Source organism: Scomber japonicus, chromosome 7 (assembly GCF_027409825.1).
Source record: "Scomber japonicus isolate fScoJap1 chromosome 7, fScoJap1.pri, whole genome shotgun sequence".
NCBI classification, from domain to species: Eukaryota; Metazoa; Chordata; class Actinopteri; order Scombriformes; family Scombridae; genus Scomber; species Scomber japonicus.
The window spans coordinates 27,016,488-27,039,585 of NC_070584.1; the positions used below are offsets into that span (position 1 = coordinate 27,016,488).

The 23,098-nt window shown below is 38.6% G+C and overlaps 2 protein-coding genes across 2 annotated transcripts in view; both read right to left on the reverse strand.

Annotated features, from left to right (window-relative positions):
* Nucleotides 1-15,860, reverse strand: part of LOC128361321 (ephrin type-B receptor 1-like) — a 91,145-nt gene extending 75,285 nt beyond the window's left edge. Inside the window, exon 1 of the mRNA XM_053321736.1 lies at nt 15,767-15,860. Coding sequence (XP_053177711.1) covers nt 15,767-15,860 — 94 coding nt within the window. The remainder of the gene's footprint in view (nt 1-15,766) is intronic.
* Nucleotides 15,861-22,779: 6,919 nt separating this feature from the next.
* The window catches only part of LOC128361704 (glypican-1-like), a 43,844-nt gene continuing 43,525 nt past the window's right edge, over nt 22,780-23,098 (reverse strand). The window contains exon 10 of the mRNA XM_053322250.1: nt 22,780-22,955. Within this exon, the coding sequence (XP_053178225.1) occupies nt 22,780-22,955 (176 nt within the window). The remainder of the gene's footprint in view (nt 22,956-23,098) is intronic.

Genomic DNA, 23,098 nt, shown 5'->3' on the forward strand with positions numbered 1-23,098 from the left:
AATTCATTGCTTTTCTCAGTTGCTGAAAATAGGAAAATTATCACTGATATAGGCTGCTTAAATATAATCGCCTGATTGTGGGGACTGTACCATGATTTAAAAAAAAAAAACAAAAAAACACAAAATAGGGTAGCAGCAAAACTCTCCGTAGCTCCCCCTAAATGAATAATGGGGATTTGCTGGATTGCTCCATTGGCGCCTCAGCATGTGATCCATTGTTAACATAAACATAATGGATTATAGCTGCTGCAATATGTCTAGTGGTATATGAGTGTGTTGAGTCTAGCACTTGTGTTTATTCAATGATAGTAAGTGTTTGATGCCATAAATTCAAATTCATGACGTCAAACTACAGCAGAAATCACAGTAATGCTGTGCATGTTATATTTTAAGAGATATTGTAGGGTTGCTTGGTGTGTTGTTGGTATCAAGCAAAGTGAAATCTAACTGTCTGACAAGGTAATTTGAATATGTATAAATAATTTACCTTATTGACTTTGTAAACCACGACAAGTGCAACCTGACAACCAAATTAACATTTTTCCATAACAAAGAATCCTACCAAGCTGATACACTAGTTTTGATGTTGTACCATCCCCCACTGTACAGAGGGCATTTATAGAGATAATTAAAAACCAGCAGACTCCAGCTTTAAGCATTATTTTGTCAGTAGAGTTTCCTTGCTTGACATAAAAGAGGTTGTCTTAATCGTCTAATTTGTATTCTATTAAGGCAGACCATTAGTCACAGATCTGTTTATCACATGTCAGCATGTGTCTCTGCTTGTCTCCCCGGTGACAGCAAGAGAAAGAAAGAAATGAACAAAGAGAGGACTACAGAGATATCAGCTGACCACATGCCTCCGCGCCTCTGCCCTATCTCTCCTGACAGTCTCAATCTATCAGTGGGTCAATCTGCTGGCAGATGTTCTGCGGAAACCAGCCGCTAGCTCAGTGAGACGCCTTATGCTAACACAGAATGTGCAACATGGCTGAGAGACACATGCTCGCACAGTATGAGGCTTGGTCATGTCAGTGTGGAGCCGCACGCTACCAGACAAACTGCGGACTAAAATGTGAAGGTGGAGTGGCGACTGGCATGACCCCCAAGAGGAAGAAACCTTTGCAGAGCGTGAGGAAGCACAGGGTTAGTGTCTGAATTTCATGTATAAATGTTAAAGGGTAAGTTCGATATGCAGGATTTGTTTTCTAAAGCCAGTGTCCTTGTTAGAAATAGAAAAAGCAAATTGACTACAAACAGATGTCTGAACAGTCCTAAGTGAAACTGAAATGTGTTAAGGTTTGTTCTGACACATAAATTGGTAACAATGGCAACGAAATATACAATTACCTCAACACGGTAGAAAACAATACAACCTAATATCACAACATAGATTACTGTCTACAGATGGAACAGGTTTAGATGGAAACTAAAGGTTATTGCACTTACAAAACCAACTGTATGGTCTGGATATGACTATATTTTTGTTTTGGACTGACATGTAAAACAGTGCAGGTTGTAATATGTTTGATGGCTAGAAATAACCTATTGAGAGGATTCCAAGACACACGTAACGTCTTTTTCTGCCACAATGGAAAGAAACTCCTGCCAAGTAAAAACAAGTCAAAAGCGACTCCTGATGTTTTGGCTGCAGGACGAGTACAGAGAGCAAATTATCAACCAGCCAAGATTTACCACTGGTACAGAAGGTCATGATGAGGAGCTAAACAAGATAGTCTAAAAATGCTATAACTATAATTAACTAACTTCCTACTATACTAAATTACTAATATTCAAAAGAGAGTGGTCTGAAAAAAGGTTATCGTCCTATGTTACCAGCTGAGTTGACAACTCTGTTCCAAACCTGAAATATACTGATTTGATCAGTGCCAGTTCAAAATATAGTAAGTTCAATATAAACATTGTGTTATAGATTTCTTTGTACATCTACTGAACACCTCCACATCCTTAATGCTGAGTAGTTGGTAGCCTGGTATTCAGTTACTCCTTAAAAAGGACTTAACATGAACTTGTCCAGGTCTGTATTTATATTCTGGTTCTCTACTGGAATATATTTGCATCATTTACAATTCAGCCTCTGTCTGGAACAGGGCGTTTTAGCTCCTGCCTCTTTAAGGCCCCCCTCTCCGATGAGCTTACTCTGTTCTGATTGGCCGACTTCTGAAAGCTTCCCCTCAGCAGTTTCCCACCTGTTCAGAAAGCTTCATAAACAAATGACAGTAGTTGGATTTTACTTCTTTCTTCTTCTCTAAACTTCTTAAATATGAAGTAGGTTAGTGGACAACAACGCATGGAACAACCTTAGCAACATAGATCTGACATGAGTTTGATATGAAGTAGAGGTAACTTTGCAAATAGAGGGTTTTGAGCAAGATGAAGCCCTGGATTTTGACTTGAAGGCAGCACCTCAATTTGACTGCTCAATTTGAAACAACCAACATTATAACAGCATATGTGACAGAAAATCAACAAAAGCATAAAATGTCGCATTTAAAGTTATACAGTACAAAACATTTGTTGAATCAACTTGAAAATTAACTTTCTACCTCTATACAGCTTTTATGAAATGGTAACAATTTCAATTTTTATTTGATAATTTTTGTTCGAAAAAGTGAAATAGACATTTTTCATTGCTGTATTGAAGTGCTTTCACATGTCATTTGTGGTTTCTCCATTATTTAATTAAATGTGGAGAGGCCACTTTTGTGCGTTTTAGAGAGGCGCTGCGACATCAAGTGCTCGCCATGAAAAACTCTTCAAAATCCATTTCCCATTTTAGAGACCATCAGATTTGTGTCACAGAGGTGAAGAGATCAGACTGAGAGGAGTATAACTTCAGTAGCCAAAGTTCACTAAAAGATCACCTGTATCGTGACCTGCCACAGCTATTTTCCGAGTCACTGCGGGTGATTATGTATATTCTGCATGCACGCAAAGGTAAACCAAGCATGCATAAACAATTTCAGCTATGTGAGAGATATGTTTGGCCCTGGCAGGGGAGTTTTAAGTTTGTTGACCTCTTTGCTCCTTGAGGTAGAAACTTGAGAAGGTCCAGTTGCTGAGGGGAGTTTGAGGAAGACTTGAAGGACAGGTTAAGTTTTAGTTCATGTACATTCAGAGACATGAAAGAGATGGAACTTTAAAGTGAATTACCACTGGGGAAATGACTCTTTTTCATCCGTAGGTCTGGCTCAGACATCAGCAGTCTTATCTATGTCACTTTGATGAGTGCAGCTCTCATCATTCGTGCCTTAAAGATTCTGTGTGTGAGGGTCGTCAAAGTCAAGTGAATGTGTCTAGTCAACCACATTGTTTCGCTTGAGTAGATTCACACACACACAGTTTGACCCGCTGTCACAGAGATGTGGCTCGTGTCTCCCCCTGGATCGACCCTCAGGACAGCAACACAACAGCTGCATCCAACTACACCTCTCCTCTGAGCCTTCACTTCCCTCCCTCCCATTTTGACCTCTGCCCCCTCACTGCTGTCTTTTACTTTCTATGGGTCTTGAGTTTGTCAGTGGTGAAGTATAAATGGGTTACTCTTTGCTGTGGACCTTTAACAGATGCAGTATATTTACATACTGTAAGCTTTGGGATGTAAGTGATGTACAAAAGTTTGATTCCACCTTTGACTTTTATCTAACTGGTGTGATATTTAGCTATGAGAGAAAAATCCTTGCAATGAAACTGTGTAGTGTTTAATTAACATTGCTACTCTTGCTGGTATAATGTTTGTCAGTTAAATTGCTTCGTTTTTACTGACACAACATGCATATTTAAATTGGTTTACAGCTTGTTAACACCTACTTGGCTGCTGGCTCTCATATCAGCTCTCTGAGCTGTAAAACCATATTTTTACTCTTGGTTGCTGGATTTTCTTACCAAATAATTACTCCCAGCGGCCAGGATGGCAGGCAACACTGCAAGGTCTAAGTATCTTATCAGACTATTTATAGTGTTGAGCATTCCTGTTGGTAAATTAACAGCAAAACAACATGCAATTTTTAATAAACCAAAATTATATACTAAGTGACTTAAACACATGTGTAATGTACTACAACCTTGAAATGGCTTGAAATCGTGTTGTTCAGCACCACAGGCTACATACTGAAGAATGACCACATATAAAGTATCATTACAGGACTTTATTTGCTTTTTGTACTGAACTACTGTGCAGTACAAAAAAGGGTTTTTTTGCTGGTTACTCAGTTTAAGTCAACATGCATTAAATAACAATCATTTAAATAAAAAATAAACATCCTATGATTGTTGCTGTGGAAAAGTATGAGTCAGTCAGTGGAGGCTGCTCACTCCCCTCCATGTGAATTTCACAGACTGTACTTATCAGGAAAAGTCAATAATATGGGTCACGACATCACCGTCTAGCCCGAGTTGTTATACAGGTCTATTGACACTCTTGTGCACTTCTGTCTACATTAATGGCCCCTGCATGGGGCCCTCCCCTGAGCCAGTCTGGTGAGCAGACCACTCATGCAAAACTTATTTCTGCTGTAAGAAAAATAAAATAAAGCAAAAAACATATCCATAACAAAGAGAGTGTAATGTAGTATTTACTTGGGTATACTGTGTGCAGAACCATACAGGCATGTTCTGTACAGTACACCAAACAGGTAGGTATGAAAGTGTGTGCACCCTGGATCCTGCAGTGGTTGTTGAGAAGCCGTATAAAAAATTCATTTTTCATTAAAGCTCAATAGGGTCCAGGTCGACCAGGGGCTTAAAGCACACAGTATACTGATGTTTTCAGTGTAGCTGTACATTTGCAGTGCAAATATTGAATCTGGCTCAGCAACAGGATAGTGAATGCCAACTCCTGTATCTTTCATCTCAAAACACCTTTAAGGGGATATAACATGCCTTTTGTTATTTTTCTCTATCATTTATATGCTGTCATGATGTAAGATATCATGGTCAAATTTCCAGATCATGAGGTATGTAGAAAAGCTTTTACCTGATCTGAACACTTGATTTGAGTAATTAACCATTAACGCCGTTTGCTCTATAGTCTTTGTTGCTAAAGTTATTGCCAATGTTTTTTCCATGTGCTGTTTCTGTTGTCCACTCTCACGCTCGTTGATTTCGACTCAAACGTGTACAGATGTATTTGAAGAGTTGACATTTGGGGTTAAGAACGAGAAAAATTAGTGAAATCTTACTACTATAGTTTGTTTTAGTTTAGTTTTTTGTTGCAGTAAGAATTTGTCAGGCTGGTTTACAAGCCTGCTAACAGCCACTCAAATACTTACAGCTTGTTAAAATGGCTCCTAGTGGGAGGGACATGACACTTATTGGCTCTTTGCTCTATATATCAAACTGCAGAGGGCTAACCACTGGGTTCATATTCTCTCTCTTTATGTCTTTTCGCTACTTTAACTCATTTTCTATCCCTTTCTTTCGCTACGTCTCTCAGGAGATTTGGTATCATAACTGCTGTCACGCAGAGTAAAACTGTCCAAGTAAAATTGCTCCCCTGCCTGTCTGCTCTGCCCTGGTTTTGCTTTGTTCCTGTTGTGTTGGATATTCAGTAAGGAGAGAACAAGAGGAGAAAATTTAACCACAAAAAAAAACGAAAAAAAAAAAAACCTGAGCTGCGGGGTTGTGATACATGCACAGTTCAAGTGTGACATTTTGCCAGACAAAAGTTGACACTTAGAGTACATGTGCGAGGCAAGACCTGAACAATCATCTTTTTTCTTTTTTTCTTTTTCCTGCCGTCAGTTTCCTTCTGTTCCTGAGAAGTGCCATTGAATGCCCCAGTGCTCCAGCAGAGCAGCTTAGCGGCCGACAGAACAGAAGAGCGTAGCTGTAAAAGGCAGGTGTGTCTGGTGTAGAGCGAGCGTACAGCCAGGTAAGGCTATAAAAGAGCACTGATGCTTGGTCAACCTACCGTGAGTTGATAAAGCTTAAAACGAACAAGAGCTGGTGGAGAAATGTGAACTGATGTCTCTCTCTCTGAATGTCTACACAGATGCAGTCCAGATTAAAACTAAATGCTTTGTGTGCAAAATCAATATTTTTATATTAACAACAGATCACATGACTACTTATACGTGAGAGTGGCTGCTAGTAGTGAAGAAACCCACGATAATTATCATCCAATTCTGCAGTTCTCCTCCTTAAAGCATCTTTCATCCAAATTGTTTTCCTAAAGCAACATTGCTGTTTTTTTCCACTCTCACTGATCTCCCTTTTTTTTTTCCTTGTGATAGCTGCAGGCAGCATTTACAGCCAAAAGCTTTAAACTGTACACTACCTGTCTAGCACCAAACAGCAGACAACACAGTTAGCCGGTGGACATATATGGAGCATGCAGCAGTTTAAGAGCCAGATATTCCCTCAGGAGAGGTGTTGTAGACAAAAACAGAGCTAAAATGAGAGTGAACATTAGTCTCCGCATGTGTGCTACTGTTGTTCCATATCTGCTGGATTGTTAAAAAAAAGTGTTTGCTGTCAGGTTTGCTGCAATACAGTGTTCACAATCGTGTTTCTGCCTTCACCAATAAGCCAAGAAATCAGTTATTGCAGGCTTAAATATTCAGAAACAACCATATGCCTAAGATGTGGCAACTGTTTTCCAGACAAAGGCAGTTCTGCTTTTTTTGGAAAAGTGCAGGAAACTTGAGACCAGGGTTTGTATCTGGAGCCCTTAGGTTAAGGTTAGGAAAAGGTAGTGGTTTCTGTTAATTAATCACTTCCTGTCTCATGCTATAAGTCACTTTGGACTTTTATCATATGTAAATAAAATCTCCCCCTAACCGAGTGCCTCAAAATAACCATAAAAAAATGCAATCATGCTTTTAATCAGTGGATAGTGTAAGAAAATAAATGAAATACTTTGTCACTGTTGTCACGGAAGATAAGTTGTAAAATAATTACAAAAATGGCAATAAAGGAATTCATCTTTTAGCTCATTTATCAAGCTGATGGGCTCCTGGTTGGAAAGAATTAGCATTTTGGAGATGCCATATTGATCTCTGGGAGCTCTGATGGACATATTCCACTCTTTTCTGACATTTCGTACATTAAACAATAGCAAATTCAAATAAATGAATCTACTGAAAATAATAAGCAGCTGCAGCCCCATTGTGTTTGCATGCCAACCCTGCATGATTCTTCTCTTCATGCATTTTGAGATAACTGACAATATTCAATTGTGGTGTTTAATATTAGTCTCCAATCAAAAGATTCCTGATGACGCATGTTTTCCACAACAACTTTTTCAAGGTGAGGCAAAATCACTGATGTATGTTTTTTCATCCATTTTGCCCTGTCCCCCTTTTCTCTGTTGTTCCAACAGTGACACAGTCCTTAATATCCAGCTTGGCTATCTGTGAGACCATATGCCCACCGCAGCAACCCTGAAGAGGCTGGCAGCGGGCCCACTCTCAACCAGCAAATAAATAATGGGCCATTATGTTCAATCATATGCTGAGCTATAAAGGTCCAAAGCTCAGAGCAGCTGTATGCAGCATGCAGTGTGGAAGAACAGAATAGAGAGGACTAGTGCATACATTTCCAGCTAACTAGTAAAATGATTAAAGCTTATGTAACTTTTTAAAGAAGAAGCAGCACAATCATCCTTTTACAAATGAAAAGCTGAATTAATTAGCAATAAAATGATCCATCTTTCAGTTCAGTACACACATGGGATGACTAATGCTAGCCTCTGATAGTCATTTTTTTAAATGTCAGAAAAGAGTGAGTGAAAAGAGTTTTTCAAGTTGAATATTGAGAGAGGGACTAACACCATGGTGGTTTGCACCATTGGTTTTGGACTTTTTCATCTTAATTATGTCAATCATCAAGAAATATTCGTCAATTTTTCTAATAATTGTTAATTGGGTCTTGTTAATGGTGCTATTAATGTAATGTTACTTACATTTTGTTTATTCCATGCCACGATCACCCAAAATGTGATTATATCACAGAATGATGGTGCAGTAGTATTGCTCTAGTCCTGCAGTCTGGAGCAATCTCTGCTTCCCTTCATGCCTCATTTGCATCTAAAAGCAGTAAATGCATATTTCAAAATTATCCCTTTGCTCCTGTTTTTCTTTCACAACAGCCAATAAGTAGAGAAGTCAGCGAGAGGTCTGAGGTCAAGATAAATTAAGGAGTTTTTTTTTTTTTTTTTTTTTTTAAAAACAACCGCGTGCAGAAATTATTTTCCCTTTGCCTGAAACAAAGGGTAATTGATGCTATCGCTTACCTTGCATGCTGAAAAAGTGAATCAATACAGAGGAGAGAGCAACTCAAGGAGCATGCCATTGCCGTCTGTCTAACATAGTGATGTATTGATGTGACTCTTTGAGCTGCAAATTAGTTGAAGTGACAGTATAATGGACCCCAGTGAAAGGAAAGGGAGAATTTTAAGTGAAAACAAAGGATTCTTTCAATCCTTTTATGCCCACCAGCGCTCTGTTCTCTAACAGTATCAATTATAGTTTCATATCAAGGAAATAATCTATTTAGTCTGGTTTGTTATGCAAATAACTTGAGGAGTCTGGGTGGTGAAGTGTTTTATAATGTGCAAGCCTTCTGCTTCTCTCTGCCGCTCAAATCAATTTCAGCTTCTTTAAACACGTCAACAATGGCAGCTGTGAAGGAGAAATAGTGATTGTAGTTAAATGTCTGTAACGAAGGTGGTTTAGATGCTGTCTGACAGTTGCTGATATGAATGGTATATTCAGCTGGCTCACTTTCCAGGTACATATATGCTGTATAGACTATTGTGTCCCTCACAGCCTCAGGGGTCAGAAACCAGCACAGGTTTCCCTCATGAAGCTTAAGCTCCTTCAATCAATATTTCTGTATTAACAATAGATTAAATGTGGTCATAGTGATAAACCCCATGGAGAATTATAACCCAACTGTGCACTTCCTCTCAGCTCCCCAGAGCATTTTAGTATCTTACAGATCATTGGTGTTTTAGTTCACTCACCGCTTTCAACCTCATTTCCAGCAAGCAGTTGTTTTCTGTAAAAAACTCAGATAACCTGAGTATATACTACCTGCCCTCGACTAAAATGGCAGACAGACAAAGTGAGCTACTAGCTGGTGAATGTAGTGGGGTATTTAGCTGCTAAACAGCCAGATATTTCCCTCAGGAGTATGTGGAAACCAACACTGGAGGAGAGTAAACACTGGACTTACAATTATTAGTTAGACAGAAATAAAACTTAAAATGAACGCTGATTTGGCTCTGTATCTGCTGAATGTACTGAGAGCTTGACATAGACTTTATGAGGTCATAGTATATCAGTGTTGTGTTTACAGCTAGTTCTGATGCCCAAAATGTGGCCAAAAAGTGAATTACTGCAGGTTTAAAGCTAACATTTTATGTTAAAATATTTGATGCATTTTCTGTTCTTTACGCTAAATTATAGGATTTAGATCTAAAGCTGTAACTTCCATGTAGAAATGCTGGGGCATCAGCTCTTGTACTGTCCTACGGATTGTCGAGATCTTCTGCAACTGAATACACTGTGCAAATGTTTTAGGCACTTTAAAGATTTTGATTCTTATCAATTATGCAGTGCCATCAGGGAGGCATCTGATTGGTCCCAAATTTATTCTGGAGCATGACAACGACCCCAAACATACAGCCAGAGTTATAAAGAACTATCTTCAGTTACAACAAGAACAAGGGGTCCTGCAACAGATGGTATGGCCCCAACGGAGCCCTGATCTCAACATGATGGAGTCAATCTGGGATTACATAAAGGGACTGAACCAACTGAGAGGCCAAAATCCACAGAACTGTGGCAAATGAGATGCTGGAACAACCAATCTGCCAAGTACATGAAAAACAGTGTTAAACTGAACCAAAGAGAACTGCTGCTGTTTTAAAGGCACAGCTGCTCACCCCAGATATTGATTTAGGTTTCTTGTATTTACTGAACTTTACATGAAGTTAACTGATAAATAAAAAACTATTGCATTTAGTACCTAAAATTTTTCCACAATACAGTCAGAAAAGTAGACTTAATTTGAGCTTGAGTTGGGCAAAAGTCACAAAGATTAAGACTTGGGACATAAACTAGATTTCCACCTAAAATATTTAGTTTTAAGATCTCATGTTTTAACTGTACAATTCTGTAAAAAACGAATAGCACAGTGTCAACCAGACAGCCAAACAGCTTGAATATGTCATTATTTAGCATGTGCACTGAAAGTACTGAGTCTAAGCTGTGTGAAAGTACTACTGACATTATATTTAAATGGAAAATGTTCAAAAGTGGACAGCAGTCAGGCACTCAAAAGCAAGCATTGATCTTGATCTGTAAATGAAAACTTGTGGTTGATCTGGTCTTGCCCAAAAGGACTTGAGACTTGACTTGGTACTGTACTTGGACTTAAAAAACACCCTTGCAAAACAGCTAAACAACTAGCTACAGATACAGTATACACTATTTTAGAACATGCTGTACAAAATCTCATCAAAATAGGTTGTGCAGTGTCATCCAAACATTTGCAGCTGAAATACAGCCAAAAGTATGCATTTAAAAAATGATATTTTCCATCAGTAATTGACATGACTCATCACAGATACAGTGGATGAACAAGTTCTTCTGGAATGTAAGAACAGGATTGTTGAGCTGTGTGAAAATTCACAGCAAAGGTGTGAATATTCATAGTTGAGGATATATTTTCACACTAATAGAACATATTAATCACATCTCAGCAAACATTGGGGCATGTTTTGTTAGAAATGACTTCCTGAACCACTGAAAACTTTAATAGTGAAGTTTTGACAGCCTGTGGGTGTAGAGGAGAATACTGTTGCGTCTAATACCAGACTGACTGATCTGAAATTGCCTCTTGATGCCCAATTCACTGAGGGAAATACACCACCAAAGCCCAGGACTCTGAGTCTCTTTGCAAAAAGTAAATATTCCCACAGGGTACAAGTACCTTTCCGAAGAAGAAAACCAAATTTATTCTAAAGCAATTTGAATGCTGTGTGGAAATAAATATTTAATACTGAGGGGAGGCCCTGAGGAGAAATAGAGTGGGAAACACTAGAGAATAAGCCTCAGGACTGGTGCAAAGGATCTTCTTCCAAGCTTCTTCTTTTCCCCAGTTCAGCTATGTGTCTGTCACACTGATTGATAACCTGTCATTGGATGAATATAGAAACTGCATCTTTAAAACATGAGCTGGCTGAGCAATGGTGCAGGGTACAGTAGGTCTATGTTTGGTGGCAGTGTTGTGTACTGTATGTGCAATGTGTCATCTGCATATCTATTCGTAATAACTGTGTGATAGGTTTCCCTGAGGAGACCATTTGTTCATCATTTGTTGCACACACACACACACACACACACACACACACACACACACACACACACACACACACACACACACACAAATAAACATTCACTTGTATTGACCACAAATAAGAGATTGTCATCTTAATACCAGCATTAGAGACAGGACAGACGATGTTTAACCTTTAGCATTCCCACACTATGACAGATGGGACTCGGCATGTATCGGCACAGGCTCCGGGGAAAAGGACCAAAATAGTTTATGCTTAGGTACAGAAATATGTGCAGTTAAATCATATGTACAGTGAGTGCACATTTCACATACAGCCTCGCCTCTATAGAAATGCAAAAACAGCAATACAAACTTCTTAATTAGGCTGAAACTAGCAGTTCTTGCATTCAAAAGTCGAAAGAAAATTAACTCCTCGACCTGTCGACACTCAACACTGACACAAATCAGCAATTTCAGTGACAGAGCCTGCTGCTGAGTGGGCATTTGGTTCAGACACCAATGACTTTGCCACCCTTCCCAAGGCTTATTTGTGGGATATGTAGCACTTATACCCAAACAATATCCGCTGGGTCAGGGTTTGCATTGACTTTCAAAATAACAGGGTCAAATGCTGGATTACTGAACTGCATTTTGGGCTCTCTGAATAGGCATAAATCCTCAGGGAAGGTAAAGGTCATTTTACAATTACAGCATTTTCATGACAAACAGCTATGGCCAGAATAATGTTTTCCTCATGTTCCTGATAGAAATCGTTTGTGAAAAGTACTGTGGCTTATTTTCCAGTCTGCATCCCAACTCTAATCCTACATCTGTAAATGCTGCCTGAATTCGAAAGAAAATAACATTTCAAATCAAGCAATTTCCTACATAATAACCAGGGTTGGGAGTAAAGAAAAATTTTAAGACAAAAAGACAAAAAGGCACAGAGGCACAGGGAGAGAAAAGTAGGACAGACCATTACTGGGTTTTCAGGCCAATATGGAAATGAAATAATGAAACTCAACTGTGAAATTAACTGCAATCCACTGTTATGTATTACGTGAAATTAAAGTCCTCATATGGGCAAAATACAAAATTTAATAACTAATTTTTTTAGTTTTAAGTAGCCCGAACCCCCATTTAGACAACATAAAACCACAAATGGAAATACAAGATGATCATGTCACAACGATACAATCACACTTAAAATCACTAAATGGTAATATAGCATTTTTGCCAAGTCCTACATCCCATTATCTATGTTCAATATTTTTTATAGTATGGTAATGTCACAGTCAATAGTTGTTTTATTTAGTTATATAAATACATAACATGCATCCATTAATTTTCTGTTGGCTTACTAATTAATTGACAACTCACTGCAGTTACTACTATAGTGAGATAGCCTGTCCAATTCATCTTAATAAGTAATTAATTCTTTATTTTAGTACTTTCATGTTTCTTTTTATGTGATTATCACTACAGAGAAGCTTTGTCCCACCTTCATTTATGTCAGGAGATTAAACTCTAAACAAAATCCCCTTTTCAAAACATATATGTGTTTTTTCTGCACTGCAGCTTCATTTTAAATACCTGCCAACACAAGCAGCAGCACTGATTTAGTTATTGGTTTATAATTGCCAATTCTCTATAAAATGTCAGAAATGGTCAAACATTACTTCTGGTTCTACTGGAACATATTTGCATGATTCATAGTTTTGTTTTTTTAAAACCTCAAAATTAATCTTACACTGGCCCTTTATGCAGCCCCTCAGTTCAGCCTCTGTCTGCAACAGGCTGTTTTAGCTCCTGTCTCTTTAAGGCCCCCCTCTCTATGAGCTCACTCTGTTTTGATTGGTTGCTGCTAGATGCTGCTCATCTGGAGGTTGCATAAACAAACAGTAGTAGTAGAATTTCACTTTTTTTCTCGTTCTTTACTTGAAGTAGAAACTAGTGCATGTTTAAGTACAAGTCTGATCTGAAATATGTTAATGAACATGAACAGCCCGTGAAACAACCTTAGCAAAAAAGGCTAGGAACTGACAGCCATTTGTTAGCATGTGTGATCGATCTGAAATCATCACAAGGAGGAAGTAGAAATCATTTTGAAAGCACAGTGTTCAGAGCAGATCAAAGCTCTGGATTTGCAGGCAGCATTTTTACATACGTTCACCTCATGGTTTGGAACTTGGACTATGTTTAACATAGATATTCAATATCATAACAGCAAGAAAAAAAACAAAAAAAACATGTCCCCTGTGATATACCATACACAAAAGCTTCAAATAATCACATTTGAGAAGCTGCACCTGATAAAAATGTTTACAATTAGTAGATTATCAAAATAGTTGTCTATTAATTTTCTGCCAATCGACTAATCAATTAATCATTGTAGCTCTACACACATATATCTGTGAGAAGCCAATCAGCTAATTATCTCATCCCTACTGTTCACTCTGGCTCCAGAAAAACAGTCTAAAAGTTTATAGAGGAGAAGTGTACACAGAGCACAGATAACAGCAATGTCTGTGTCAGCAGTGGGTCTGTTTTTCACCAACAGACTCAGATCAGCTTATACATCAGTTCATTAGACAGCTACTTACCATGAAAAGGCCACCATGACCACAAAACAACCCACCACCCACTCTGTACCTGCCTCTCCTCTCGATCTTAACCTGCCCTCTCTCTCTCTCTCTCTCTCTCTCTCTCTCTCTCTCTCTCTCTCTCTCTCTCTCTCTCACACACACACACACCCTCTCACACTCACACACACAGTGTTCTGTTTAATCAAAATAGACCTGCCCTTCAACACATTTACATGTCTCATAATGGGGGAGACTCACTGTGGAGCCTGTCATTACGCGCACCATTAAAACGCAGCAGTAGACTAATCTAGCGCTTCCATAAGGGACGGCAGCAGCAGAAACAGGGGGAGGAGAAGTGGTAAAGGACATGGGAGTGGAGGCTGATTGGGAATACTGCAGAGGAGTGTCAAGGAGGAGGATAAGGAGGAGAGGCATATGACTTGTTTCAAGTGTAAGACAGGAGATGTTGGATCATTGGAGGTAAATAATAGTCTTGTGGAAAAAAAGGTGATAGTTGTGGAGGAGTAGCAGGATGAGGTATGTAAGTACGTGATGCTTGAGGAAGAGGAGCAGGTGTAACAGTAGTTGATGCTTACAGAGGAGGAGCAGTAGGAGTTACTTGGAGAGGAGCAAAGGGACAAGCAGTACGCCATGCTTATGAAAGACCAACAGAACAGAATTTGATGTTAGGAGAGGGGGTGATGCTCAATGAGGAGCAGCAGTAGGAGGTACCTAAAGGGTAAAGGGAGCTAGTAATGCTTAGGGAGAAATAGAGGAAACGGTAGGAGTCATGCTTGAGAAGGAAGAGCTGGAAGAGGAGTGGGTAAAGCTTAAGGAAGAGCAGTGGGAGTAGGATTAGATACTTAGAGAGGTACAGTGGCAGTAAGATGCTTGAGGAGAAGGAGCAGGAGTAACAGGAGTAAGAGATGCTCAGGGAGAACCAGCAGGCGATGCTCGTGGAGAAGAAAATTGCATGAGGAATCCTCTCACACCAGCTCAGACCAGGTGCAGTATGAGAAGAAGCAGGTGCTTTTTAGAGGGTAGCTTGGGAATTCACAGCAAGGGGAGCAGGAGGTGATGCTTAGGGAGGAGCAGCAACAGGAGGAGGAGGAATGGGGGAGCGGGTAGCAGCTACACGGAATAACTGAGCACCTGTGAGCTGTAATTATGATTCACTTTGCTGCTCCAGGTGAGCAGCACCCTGTGAGCTGATAGCGCTGCAGCAGTGCACCCAGGAGGGAGAAACACTGTAATGTTTGACCACAGGAACTAAAAGCCCAAATATTACAGCCACATTATATGCATGTAATAGGAGAAGTATACCATAACCATTTAAACCTCTCATATGGCAGACACATGATGCTAAATTGTCATTGAAATTAAGATTGTTGCAGGTTTGGTACAAATTTGACATGTATTTTTTTAAACACATTATCATCGTCATATTTTAATATCAAAAGCTTTTTAGGTTATTGCATACAGCATTAATTAGAGAGCAACGCACAAAGCTTGCAGGTTACAGTCTGTGTCATTTAACATTTTTATGTAGACAGGGACATATAGACTATGCAAGCAAATCTGATTGTGTCTGTGACCTCAAATAAGACAAAGTAGCATTTATGAACTGTTAAAATTTCACTTTTAACCCCTAAAAATACACCAATTTCACTCACTCTGAGAGAAAAACTTCACATGATAAATTGTGCCAGGATAGAAATCTTTATCTTTATAAGAATATTACAGGAATGTTAGTGTGGTTCTTAGTACGGGGCAGGTCAGGCTTTTGCAGTTTCAGTTTTAACTTGAATAAGTACATAAATCAATTTTAAGGCTTCACCCTGCATCAACTGAACACTGACTTGTGTCCCACCTACCTTCCACTGCAAACACCGGAGTAATCACACAGAGAAGCACCGCAACCCAAGTGGCCGGCATGGTCAAAATCACTCCACGTCTGTTCTCTCCCATTATCCGGCTGACTGAAGATTAAAAAAAAAAAAAGAAAATCCCACAGAAAGAAGCTGTATTCCTCTAATGAACAGTCACATTTCCATCCTCAGTGTGCGCTGCACTGGCAGAGTCAGCAGAGACTGAAGCGGAGTGCCTGCTGTTGTATCCGCGCTCCCTCTGCTCTCATCCTCTTCTCACTCTCACACCTTTCTGTCCAATCAGGAGAGAGTATGGCGGATCGTAAACCAATCACCCGTTCTTCTCCACCTGACCCGCGTTGAATGCCCAATGCTCAGGTTCCCCACCTCCTCTCCTCTTGCGTGATCGCTGAGTGGCGGGACAGTGACACCCAGTGGCGAAAATACAGTACAGCAACCAAAGTGGTATTTAAAGGAATGATTTTTATCATTATCTCCTCTGGGAAATGTGCAGTTGTGAATGGCTCATGCATCATTAAGATGGTATGAGGGTCTTTAAACATGATGCAATAATGGCACTTAACTGGTTGAACAGGTAGACTGATAAGTGCCACCTGTTGCTGAGCCAACTGCTAAATACAAAATAAACAAGACACGTTTAAGATTATTGTGGACTATTTTCTTTATTTTTCTTATTGACATTCAAATTTCATGTGTAGAGCCAAAACCAAGAACTCATCAATTACAAGTATTGTGTGTATGTGTGTGTGTCCAAAGCCTGAATGTGACCTATATCTTATTCCTTTGTGCAGCAGACCTCCGCTTTTATCCAAAAACTATTAAAAACACATCAGTGAGTCACACCATTATACTGGGGAACATTTTCCTTTGCCATAAAGAGTACACAACATTTTGATTTGTACTACATTGAAAATTTCTCAAAGAATGTCAGTGCAAAGTCGAGAGGTTGTGTTATAGTACAACCAGCACTGTAAACAGAACAGAGCGTTCCTGTGCATGCTGTGTGACACCTTCTTCATAGAACTACTCTCTGGAAACTGAAACGTGATGTTATTAGTTTTTGGGACCATTTCTAAACAAAGTAACGTGACCAAACTATTGTGGTGAAAGAACATGTCACACTGTGCAGCAGTGTGATTTATTCATGTATTTTAATAGTTTTTGGATGACAACAGAGGTGTGCGGCGCAGAGGAATAAAATATATCAGGCTTTAGATACAACCACTTGTAAATAGGATCAGTTCATTGTTGGTTTGGCTCTGCACATGAGATTCATTGTTAATAAGAAAATATGATGATAAAAATCATCAGCCATCATTTCATTAACACAATTTAAAGACAAATTACTACATGTTTTCTTGAGCCTCTGTGCAAATCCATGAAAATTAAAGCAGGTCACACAACTTCTCCAGCACACCATGCTTTATTCATCAAACACTGTCAGCTATCTTGCCTTTGTCAGGATGGTGTCTGATGTTGTTTTTGGTCTACTTTATAATATAAAATCTAACTAATATAAAAAGATGATGATCGTTCTCTCACTTTAATTAATTATGCTGCAAACTGTTCTTCATTTGAACGCTTGTTGAAGCAGATCTGTCTGTATACTCCATGTCATTGCAGGTAAATTAACCACTAATTGCTCCCAAAACCAGACACTGCAGGACTCAGCACCTCTCTGATTTTTGAGAATTGAAAAGGGTTTTTTTACTGACGTTTTTTGTTTCAGGCTGTGGGTTGGTATTGTTCAATCGCACTGAAATCCCTGCACACCTGTGGTTCACCCACACAGGTGTTTTCACTAACAGTAATTTGACTAATTAGTCTGCTTCTCAGGACTGTGTGGGTATGTACACGCTGTGATTGATTAACATTTCCCTCATTGTCCTGTAAGTTTTGTCACAATAGGACAAGTTACATCTTCCTTATCCTTACTGGTACTTGAACTTTGGTGACCTCACATAATTCCCAGCATCCCCAGCAACTTCGACCTGAGCACACAGAAGTCTAATGAGCCAGAGTAACCTGTTTTAATTAAGTCACTTCCTAACCTACATGAACAACTTCAACCTTTCCACACCCACCCAATTAAAAAAATATATTTTAAATAGTTTGGACAAAAGTTTTCAAGGATTTATTACACTGTGGCACACTATTTTTAAAGTTGGTAGAGGTCATATTTCACACTATTATCTGATTTATTGATGCATACAGTTTATTAGATACACCCACAAAATAAATGTAGTATAATATAACAGCCCTGCAATAAATATTCCTCATGATTATAATGTTTTTATTTAATCCCTTTCAATGAGGTGTTGATTTATTTATGGTCATTTTGGAAGCTGTAGTTTGTGGGTTTTGGGTTATACTGAGAGGTGTTTCTAATAATTTGTCCATCCTAGTTATGTGGAATAGGGTCAACAAAATGAAATAAAGACCTTTCAGTATAAGCCAATAAAGTTCCAGGACCACAAACAAACCAAATACAAAATAAAGCCGTAAAATAAATCAACAGCTCTCTAAACCATATTAAATAGAATTATAACCCTCATGAAGATGGGATTCATTGCAAGGGTGTTGTATTATACTGCTAGTTTTGCAGTCCATGAAAGTTACACCTGTAGTGCTACCGGCATTGTAGAAGTGAAATAGTCTGTGGTGGTATTAAAGGTGAATTACTTGTAATGCTAACCAAGCAGTACTTTCTCTTTGGTGAATGTAGCTATACTGCAATATTATAATGTAATGACTGAACAGAGAGTCTTCGGGACCTCTGCAGCAGCTACTGTAGCGACAATCTAGAAGTTTTAATAACAACTGCAGTGTGAAAACTGAGACTTCACTTTGTGCTACTGTAAAATCAATCTCCTCTGATACATTTCAGTCTCCAATGGCCTTGGATCAATTTACTCTTGAAGTCTCTGTCCTCTCATCCTCTGCAGCTCCCTATCTCTTGCACTCTCTGTGTAAAGGGAAAAAAATGCTCCAGATCATTGCTGTGACATTGCATTTTCCAGCCCTGACAGTCCATTTGCAGTCTCACACCATGATATTTTTCTTGTCAACAGCTATAACGCTCACCTTTTATTCAGCAGCTATTGCATCCTGTGCACATATCGACCAATGTGACTTGTGTATGTGTGTGTGTGCATGAGAGAGACGGACAAAAAGTGAAAGCTGGCAGCAGTTGGAAATATTTGGGGGGGGAAAAAAATTAGGAAACTGATATATTTCCAAAAACACTGAGTTTGTTTGACACCTAAAGATCGATTACAGGCCTGCTGGCTGCCACAAGAGAAGTACATTGATGTGTTATGGTTACATTGCTTAAATTTGTGGCGCAAGAGTTGGGGAACCTTTAGTTCACACCTAAAGGACTCAAAAGTGTAAGTGAGCTTGGATCGTGGACAGACAGCTCAGGCACAGGGTTGAGTATCGATAAGTCTTCTTTATGTCTAGACACAACAGTGGTGGACTGGGGACTGCTGTACATCTCAATAAAATCCTGCTCAAATTCTTCCTCTACTTTTACATAATTAACCAGTAATAAGAACTACTACTATTATATTACAAGACACATGGCATTTTTTTAAGGGGTCACATTGTAACAAATTGAAACATGAGCTGTGTAGACTGAAACATTAAAGACTTTTCGATCATTTAGATATAGAAGGCTGTAGTGAACTCTTTGTGTGTGTGTGCCTCCAGTTCAGTTTCATTCTGTTGCATTAGATTTCAAACATCATCATTCATTAAGTCCAAACTCTCTGACTAATGCAGTATTGTTGTCTCCACACACACAAACAACAAGTGGTCCCATTCTCCCGCAGCAGGGCCAGATGAGGCTTGTCAGCGCCTGTTACAAAGAGCTGGTGTTTATTTATAACTGCAGTACAGCTGGCAAGTCTTTTACTAGAAAAAGAGCAAGACAGTCTTAGGTTTGATGTTCTCATTTGGAGTGGGGTAAGAGTTGGTCTGACTGAATTGCGTGGTCATAGAGCATCCGGCACACGCGGTTCATGAATGCCAGATGACTTCATATTATTCACTTTCTTGCTGAGAGTTAGATGAGAAAATCAATACAAATACAGTTCATGTAGGATAAATATGAAGCTGAGTTAACAGCATGTCGTATGGATGGGAAAGACGACCCTGTTAATTCACATTCACATCACAACAAAAGAAGGTTGTATGATAAGTGACTTGGCTCTGTTAAAGATGTTATAAAATATTTTGAATACCATAAAACGCCCTAAAATATTTATTTTACTATTAATGTGATGTTTGGTGTTTGTTAATGGGATGTGTACCTATATTATCAATTATTTTCTTCATGATTTAACATATTGTTTTTGAACTCTTTAAACTCAACTTTTGGAAACACGGAATTCAAGTTGCCAATTTTTCTTTTAAATGTATTCATTTATTACTGTATTTTTTATCACTATTTTTTTATTTAATTTTACTGCCATTGCACTTCTATTTTGTGCTTAACTTGATTATGAATTAGATTTACAAAGTTTAACATTTTGATGGACCGTTTTATGATGAATAGTTAGAAACGTTAGAACGATACCTTGGTCATGTGAGGGTATAAAGTATTGTGCATTGACAAAATTACAATACATGCATGAGATTTGGTAGAATTTAGTAATCTAAGTTTGCTTGGCTTTGAGGCACAGACATTGTATTACTAAGTGACGAATCTTACATTGTGAAGCATTCACAAAATTGGAGCTTCCCAGTCATAGTTACGTCTAGATAAAAATCTGAAATTCTTAAAAATATAAATATTTATAATTTGATAATAATAATTTAAGCCTGGCAGGATGATTTCCTTACTTTTAAAAAGCCAAGCTAGCTGTTTCCAATATTTTATTCTAAGCTAAGTTAATTGGCTGTTGGCTGTAGTGCCATATTTAGCAGATGACAATGAAAATTGATATTCTCATTAAAATCTTGGCAAGAAAGCAAATAAGCACATTCCCTAAAATGTTAATCCATTCCTTTAATAGACGTTAATAATCAAATCAAACTGTCCATGGCAAAATCCACTGCTACAATCAAACAGAGTTTAATGAATGAAATGTGTGATTAAATACACGGATGAATAAAAATCAGCTCAATACACAACCCCAGTGTGTGTGTGTAAATGTGTGTTTGTGAGCAAGAGATTTGCCATTTGTGTGAATCAGGAGTCCTGTACTGTACGTCTCAGCAGAAGTGTAGACTGAAACAAAGGCATGCCGAGTAAATTACATATTACAAGGCAAACACAGTAGCTATACAAGAAGTCAGTGTTCTGCAGAAAAATCTTATCTACAAAAGTATCAACTTTCAACCTTCAGTGTGTCCCAATTCCACACAACATACTAATTGTCTTTGTATGATTATCTTTTTGCAGTTAGTATACAAAAATAATCAACATACTTTTATATTAACAGGAAATTATACAATGTGAGCCAATGCATGTATATCAGACTTTTGAACTTCACTGCAAATTAAACTTACTTTTAAATAAAGATTTCAGTTATGTTTTGATTTAATTTTCTGTTCTGTTCCTGAAGCTGTTTCATCACCATCCAAATTTCCTCAGCTCATCTATTTTCTTTGTACAATGAATCATTTTACACAAATGCTGCATATTTTTATAGTTACATTTCTCGCTTTTCCAGGGTGAAGACACCAATTACTCAAAACATACCTAGAATTAGTGTGTAGCATGGATTTGGGTCACAGCACTCCTACTTTGTGATGCATTTAAAAGAAAGAAAAGAAACAAAAACATTATGCAGTTACAAAAAACCTGGCTTGATCTCAGGGTTGTCACAGATATTGCACATATTTGTGATTAATGTCTGCTGTCAAGGTGTAAAGAAAATCTTTTTAAGGACACAAATGTATAGTGTAAGAAGTGCTTTGGTATGGCCTACTGTATATTACTATAGCTGCTACACCTGATGTATTTCTTCCAGGACTTAGTATCAGTCAGTCAGTTGGAGTCCTCTTCAGCATTACTGTGCCATAAGTTCTCTGTGGAGTATTTTGTGTTTACTGTATCCAGACGTGTCAGAGTAACGTGCAGTTTTCTGCCTTCAAGACAAAATTATAGGATTTAACTGCTAGCCCGTTCTTGTTTGTAAGTGCTTTGATGAGGCTGCTTCTTTCTTTACAAAGGTGATGAGTTGTTAAAAAAAAGTGGTCATTTCCTTCTGCTTTTGAAACGCTTGAGTCAACAGTAAAAGTGAGGCTAAATCTTGCAATCACAACATCTCGTACATTTCAGGAGTGTGATAATTTATCCGCAGTATTTCAAACAAACCTTACTGAATGCATCTGTTATTCCAACACACACCAAAACATCTGGACGACATACATCACAGATTATGGGGGATTCATTGCCAATATAGTGTTACACTGTACATCCATGGCTCAATATGATGCCAGTCTTTTAGATAATGTACACAAACATTTACAGCTTACACAATGTTTGTTAATGCAGACATCCTTGACTCCAGTTACAAAATTTAATTAAATTAAAAAAGCCACTTTTTCACTGAGCTCAGCCATCTGCTGACTGGACACAGGAGCTGAATGGACCTGATAAGAAGTTAATAAATCATTATTATCATTCCCATCATTATCTTCATCCTCAAAGGCCATCATTCTTTTTGTCTTCTTCGTCTTCCTTGTCTCCTTCTTCCTCTCTCACCATTACCATCATCATTTAAATCCATTGAAACCAGCTCAACAAACTGAATCACACCCAAACTATGACACATTAAAACTGAGCAAAACAAAACAAAGAACATTGTCACTGTCAACTTTTGCTCCTCTTGTTAAAAGAAAATGGTGTCCATTCATTCCCCAAATGTCTTTTTCATTTTTTGGCAAAGTTACAATCCAATCTTCCCCCCCACCAAACCCCGTTTGTCTGTCCCGTGGTTGAGCCCTACTTTAGACATCAGAGTCTGATTAGAGGCAGCGGCGGTCCATCATCGCTGAAGCAGCAGGATGGCCAATGGGAGCAGGAAGAGGAGGCTATGGAGGCAGGTTTGAGATGTGGCTGCACCTCTGACTCTGTTGTTGTCTGGCGGGTACAATCCCGGTCTGCTCCGAGGACACTGACCACCTACGCACATACCGCTTCCTGAGCCGCTGATATCATCACCTAGGAGGTTGGCAGACAAGGGAAGTAACTGCTGATTAATTTTAAAGATCAAATGAGTAGGAGATTAATTTTCTTTTTCTTTTTTACCATGATGAATGCCATCTAGTTTATATTTTAGGAAACTGTGGGTGTTATCTGCTTTT